Consider the following 7,240-nt stretch of genomic DNA (forward strand, 5'->3'; position numbering starts at 1 on the left):
ACATTTATTTTTTAATCCATTTTCAAATTATTTCAAATTTCTTAAATATTCATTAAAATAAATAAAATTATATCGGCTTTATATCGGCCATCGGCCACCCTGCTTTCCAAGATATCGGCCGTATATCGGTCGACCACTAGTAAACACCACTGTTATCTGTTTGGATGGTTAATAACAATTCACGCCGTGCTTAAAAATGCATTAAAAGCACCTTTAATTTGGTAAAAAGAGTTCATCTGTGCTGCGGTAATGGTTTGGCAATGTTGACCTTGTTTTGTCTGCCTGGTTTATCTCGAACTGATCTGATAATAGATTCTCCCTCACAGCAATTAATCTTTTAGACCTAAATCTGGGTTCCAGAAGTATCTGTGAAATATTCACTCTGTTTAATGAAATATCGAAGCATCACTTTCATTTTGTAATAATAAAGGTCACTGGAACGGTGCATTTGTCTCAAAGCAACACTGCTGTCCACTTTGTTTGTGCAGAGCTAAAGTTAATGATAGAATTAATTTGCATTCTTCAACAAACCTTAATTTGTGTGACCAGATTTGAAGTTGAAATTAAGTCTAATTTGCATGCAGCACCTTTGCTGATAGTTTAGCCATATTTTCAGGTCTTCATACTACACTTCTCATGTGCTCCCTCTGCATGAGCTTTGGTCCTCACGGTGGAGTAAATGTCAACCTTTGTCAAAGCTGTCTCGAGCTTTAGGGCTTTGCTTTCATAGCTTTTTCTTGAACCTTTCTGTCCGCTTGTCTCCATACTGGATCTTACTGATCTCTGGGTGAGCGAAGCAGGTTTTGGAGGGCTTTGAAAGGGTCAGGTGGCTCACTGCAGCTGTGTGCTCCATTCCCTGTAGTCCTAACAGTAATCTAGGTAAAAGCTCATGAGGTTCTCAAGTCACCATCCACTGACAAGGCAATTTATCTCATTTAGTGGACGTCTAGCACTCGACCAGCAGTCGCTTTTTGTCTTGCACATGCTCATACACACTTGCACTTACACCTTGAAGTGGCACAGGACAGGACATTTTTGAGCAACCTTCAAGTTTTATAGTCTGCTTGACCTTTTACTTCTCTCCAGCATTACTTTTCACACTTAATAAAAAATATTATTATTATTATTATTATTATTATTATTATTATTAAAATATAATACTTTTTAGTTTTATAGTCTGTTTGATCTTTTACTTATCTCCAGCGTTACTTTTCACACTTAATAAAAATATTATTATTATTACTGCTACTAATAAAATATAATAATACTATTTTACATCAACAACAATAATAATAATAATGTATTCTCATTAGTAGCATTGTTAATAACAGTTATTAACATTTAATAATTTATTGATGATGATGATTATTATTAATTTGCTAAATAAACATTAAACAGAATAAATATATATTATTAAATATATGCTAATAAGTAATAGCACAAAATATAAATAATATTGGGATTTTTTTATTATTATTTTATTAATAATAATTAATAGTAATTGCTAAACAGTCATGGTAAAGAGTTTTACGTGGGCGAGCGTAAATTAATTATGCTTGATTTTGTAATTTGTCAAAAATATACCTTGATGTCATTATTATTATTATTATTGTCAAATGCATGTGAAAAGCTAAGCCAAAGCTGCTATTATTACTATTATCATTAATATTTATTTTATTTATTCAGCTAAATAAAAAAAAATATTAAACAGAAAAAATTTATTTATTATTAGATGTAAAGTATGATAATAAATAACAGCATGTAACAAATATAATGCTATGAATGTTTTTTTTAAATGAATAATTATTAGTTTTTGCTAAAGCATCGCGGTATAGAGTTTTGCATGGGCAAGCACAATCTTAATTTAATGCTTAATTTTGGCATTTGTCAAATTAACCTAATCAGACAGTACAAACTCTCTACTCCACTGAAAAATTTAAGTCAACCACATAAACATCTGCAGCATGCTGTGGTCATCAGTTCTCATTTATATTAAAGGCTGACTGTTTTTGATATATTGAACATTGTCATGACTTTATTTGAAAATGTCTAGCAGGGCTGCTCTGTTTCGTTTTGTTTACTCCGAGGCGCAGGGGTTTTATTACAGGCATTGATCAAAGTGATGGCACGCTTTGAGTGATCGGCTCTCCCATAATCTCCGATTGTGCTCATGCTGATGGCATCGTAATCTGGAATGACAGTCCACAGGCTCAAATGTTCTTTTAAACCTGCCTACATGCAGCGCTGAATGTGGCGAATGCTGGCGGCATCCAACCAGACAACCTGCTAAGTGAATTCACAAGGACGAGATAACAGCTCACCTTGTGTTTGAAGAGCCAGGGGCGAGCGCACGGACGTCATCTAGGCTGGCGATGCGCGTTTCGATGTGTTGACCTCATCCTTGATATGCATACAGAATGAAGCACGTCCTCGTTTAGAGCCGTACAGCGGAAATTATGATCAGTAGTGTGTTTAGATGATACTGACTCTTCGTTGGATGCATCATGCCTCTGATTTCCCATGATTTAATCCCAGTTGTATGATTGTTGTTTTACTGCTGCACACCAGTGCAGTGCTTTTATTCTTTGGTAAATTTTGACAAGTCATTGCATTGCAGTTTGATTTCTGCCTGTGCCGTCTGCTTCTCTGGTGTTTAGAAAGGCTGTCACGCAGCGATCTGGCCATGCTCAGGGGACCTTTGCTTTGTGGGCTTTCTGACTCACAGGATGAATTACAAGAGGGATGAGTAAATCTGGCCCTCTGAGACAGATCTGCTCACCTCCTTCGCCAAAGTAACCCTTCAAAGATGAAGAAGAGCTAAACCCTGCACAACAAATATTGTATATCTTCAGTATTTGTTTAATTGGGACATAACGTAGAAAGCTGTCCATTTAAATATTAAAGACTTAAAGGTGTAGTCACAGAAACTGCCTGTCAGGAAGAGAGTCGAAGAGGATGCAGAACTAATTTGAGGCAGGAATCCTGGGCCAACATTACAAGTGGATCTTAATATGCTTAATTAGTGCTGTGTTGTGAGTGTATCTTAAGGTTTTTTTTTGTTTGTTTTGTTTTTTTGACATAAGCATGTGTTTTGATGACAAATTTGGTTTAATATGAGAGATTTGTGGTAATTTAAATATTTTCTATTTTGTTAACATTTTATCAAAAGTTTTATTGTAATAAAATGTAATGTGAATTATTTGTGACTCTTGGACAAATCATTAAGAATTTTTTATACTGAACTTGAATATTTTTTTTAGACAGAAATATGTTGTTATAGCTAGTTGTGTTAATTGTGGCAGGCCAAAAATGTCACCATAGCCAGTTAAAATCTGAAAAATTATTTTCATTGAAGCATTTTATTTCAATATTATTTCATTTTGATTATATATTATGTAATAAATTATTTTCTTATTTAAATACATTATATTTAAATCGGGTGTGCCTCACACGTCCTGAAAAGTGAAGCTGCGGGCTCTTTGATCGCCCCCTGGTGGCTGGCTGCAGTACAGGTCATAAACCCCGCCCTCTCCATGTAAACGAATGGGACTTGAGTCAAAATAAAAAATAAATTACACTTCCAATACAATTTTCCGAAAGATGATTTTGGTCATTTAAGGTAGTTGTTATCACGCTGATATATGTTAAATTGTTCGTTTTTTGTGATAATATGATTTTAGCTAGTAATTTGATGCTATAAAAACGGGGCATGTCGTTGTAGTTGATTGGGTCTGCGGGAGTTTGGGCGGGAGTTTGATACCGCGGCTCCACCTCACGACACTACTGCGCAGACTCTGGCTCCAAATAACATCATTTACTCAAGATGGCAGCGGCCATATAGGAGACGCGTCATCCATCTTTTTTTACAGTCTATGATTTAAATAGTAACATTACCATCCAAATTTTGGGTCGGTAAGTAATTAAAAAATAATGTATGTATATATATATATATATATATATATACACAAAGGTGCATCTCAATAAATTAGAATGTTGTGGAAAAGTTACTGTATATATATATGTGCTGAATATGTTTGTGGATTTTTATTTTGACGATTATTTGATGAATAGACAGTTCAAAAAAGCAGCATGTATATGAAACAGAATTTTTTGTAACATTATGCATGTCTTGTTACTTTTGATCAGTTTAATGCATCCATGCTGATTAAAAGTATTAACTTCTTTCATAAACAATCTTACTGCCCCCAAACTTTTGAGTGGTAGTCATAACAATGTATTTATTTTTATTTCAAGAATTAAACACAAGTGTTGAACATGGCCCCTTTACGTATCACTTAAACAAAAATTCTGTTTCTGGATAAAAGAGCTAAAGCCAGTTTAGTCCACTTCGGCTCAGTGCGATATCATCTCAGCAGCCAGCAGATATGCAGCATATTTGCTGGTTGAGGGATTCGTAGCGGCTCCCTGATGGTTTGAAATGTCAAAGGAGTGGAATGAAGGGCCAGGTAGCAGACAGAAGATGACAGGCAGGCAGCAGGTTTACAGTGGGCCGCGTGCCCTCGTCTTATCTGCTGTTATCAGCCGTCTCCTGGATCCTGCCCTCAGCAGAATATCAATGCCTCACTTTCTGTCAGTCGACTCTGTGTATCATGCAAATATGACTGATAAAATAAATATGGTGAGTTTATGGGAAGGCAGGGGCCGCCAGAGGTTACACGGCTCTGCCGCTGCTGTGTACGGATGAGGTTAGACTAACCTCTGTGTGTCTGTCTGTCTTTCTTTTACTTCAGGTGTTCAGGAGAAAAGCTGTTGAACTAGGAGAGAAGCTGTTGCCGGCTTTTAAGACCCCGACTGGCATCCCTTGGGCTCTTCTCAACCTAAAGAGGTCAGTGACGCACAAGCAAACACATTTCCGCATGAACTCCCGAGGCTTTCTTCAGCCAAGCAGGTCAGATCTCTCCACTGCATGTCTTATTGACTCGCAAGCGCTGTATCTGAATCCTCAAACCCAGCAGCGGCTCTCTGTCACCTGTGCACCCGGCTCTCCGAGATATGATAATGAATAAACAGTTTGGTGGGATTATTTTGTTGCAGAAGCCATTTTCTGCTCGATTCTTTGACTGCTTAAATGCTGCTTGCTTTGTTGTTATTTATGCTGTTGTACATTTTTTTTGTAATTTGACATATTTCAGCTACCTTGGTCTCAGAAATATCAAATAAAGAGAAGAAATAAAGAGATAGTTCACCCAAAAATGAAAATTTGCTGTTAATTTACTCACCCTCAGGCCATCCAAGATGTAAGTGAATTTTTTCTTCTTCAGTATAACAGTTTAGCTGAAACCGTGGTCCTTGGTGATTCATAAAATGCAAATCAGCGGCTATTGTCACTTAAGAGCATATAAAAAAAGCATATACAGGCCGGACAAAATTAATAGCTGTGGCTAGGGCTGCTCGATTATGGCAAAAATCATAGTCACGGTTATTTTTGGTCAATATTGTAATCACGATTATTTAAAATGATTATTAGTGGGTCATATGAACACAATTTTATATTAGTGAAAAAAGTCCTCAAAAATGATTGAAAATAATTTAACTGTCAGTAATACAATAAAAACAAAAAAGCAAAGGTAGAAAAAAAGATACAAATGAAACAAACAGTGCTTTTTTTATGCAAGTCTAAAGTATTCAGCTAACAGCATACAACAGAAATTGAATAATCAAATGTAAAATAAAACAGCATAGTCTTCACTGTAAGAATTAAACTTGCTTTGTTTCTTATTAAAGTTACAAAAGCCCTTCAGTCAAGAGCAGTGAGTGATTTTCCCTTTGTCTTTTGTTGTCTGATACGGCAGAAGGAATATTACCCACTGTCGCTTTAAGAGCTGCACGGATCCAATATACTGTTACACACGTATTTTCATTCTCAACTGTTTACGTTCACTTAAGCCATAACTGACGATTGTTTACATGAATAATCACCAAGCGCCGCATTTTGACACATTTTTGCGTGTATTTGCCCGTTTAGGCAGGCAGTTTAAGCTAAAAGTTTACTTTACATGTCCGTGTTCTGCTCCGTGTCGGAGCGCATACACAGAACAGTGCAGAACTTTCGCGCTTGTAAAAACACGCACATATCTAATAAACATTAACAAATCAAGCACGTCCTATTTTGCGAAAATCACGTTACATGATTTTACTGATTTGCACATTAAGTTTGGGCTTTTATGGAGGAGAGAAACCGCACCGCTGGAAAGGGGGGGAATGGGAATGGGTCACAATAATCGTTTGATCTCGATTATTGGATTTTCATAAACGTTGGAAGCCGAAATCGAACTATTTCGATTAATTGCACAGCCCTAGCTGTGGCTCCTGAAGATACCTTGAGGTCTTATGAAGCTAAACAATCAGTCTGTGCAAGAAACTGAACAATATTTACAAAATTTTTACCTGTAAAGCAGATTCATATACGAGTGGGCGGCACATGGCAGAGAGCAGAAACACACTTAAGTGTTTATCAAAGCTTTTCATATTAGCTTGAGTGTCCGGGGTGTGTTTCCTTGTTTAAACTCCAGTAGAACTGGAGTGAAGTGCTCTGACAAATGCTCTAAATGGAGCGTCCGAGCGTTTTATAACAAGGAGCGGCTAATAACATAGCTACAGGACAAATGGTCTTCACTTCCTGTCAGTAAATATAGCTTTCCACCATATCTGCACTTAGCACAAGTGCTCCTATCACCTCTAGCGAAGGCGCTTTCCTCCCTCCATGTGGGTCACCTACATCGTTAATTCTGTCCACATCGCTAATGCTGTTTGCTTCCACGCTATTGTTCGCTTTGGCTCGAGGCACCTGTGGTGCTGCCACCGTACGCCGGTAATTCGTGTCGCAGACCCTTCTCAGGCTGAATGTGGTTATGTAAGTGTATTCATCTAGTGGGCAGGCATATCCTAATGCATCTTCATGAAATGTGCACTGTTGAAGGCATTTTAAAGAAGGACAATGTTTTATTTTGTAAAAGGATTCTCTGGTTTTTATGGGCGTTTTATATACATATAATTAGGGCTGCACTTCACATTAGTTTCCATACTGCATTTATTTTTGTGTTACATTTATAAATGAATAAATTATTTATATTTTAATTTTGTATGATAGAAATATATGTAAGATAGTGTGTATATATATATATATATTTTTTTTTTTTTTTTTTTTATATATATATTTTATATATGGTTCGGTTCCAGAGATATTGGAATTTCAATATGGCTCCAGGAGTAAATTGTT

General features: G+C 36.5%; 1 protein-coding gene across 3 annotated transcripts in view; it reads left to right on the top strand.

Moving 5' to 3' along the window:
- Positions 1–7,240, top strand: part of man1a1 (mannosidase, alpha, class 1A, member 1) — a 144,157-nt gene that overhangs the window by 99,510 nt on the left and 37,407 nt on the right. For all 3 annotated transcript variants that reach the window (XM_016537552.1, XM_016537555.1, XM_016537553.1), the window contains exon 5: positions 4,752–4,846. In XM_016537552.1, the coding sequence (XP_016393038.1) occupies positions 4,752–4,846 (95 nt within the window). The remainder of the gene's footprint in view (positions 1–4,751; positions 4,847–7,240) is intronic.

The sequence above is a fragment of the Sinocyclocheilus rhinocerous genome, unplaced genomic scaffold (genome assembly GCF_001515625.1).
Source record: "Sinocyclocheilus rhinocerous isolate Xijiao unplaced genomic scaffold, SAMN03320098_v1.1 scaffold185, whole genome shotgun sequence".
In the NCBI taxonomy this organism is placed as follows: Eukaryota; Metazoa; Chordata; class Actinopteri; order Cypriniformes; family Cyprinidae; genus Sinocyclocheilus; species Sinocyclocheilus rhinocerous.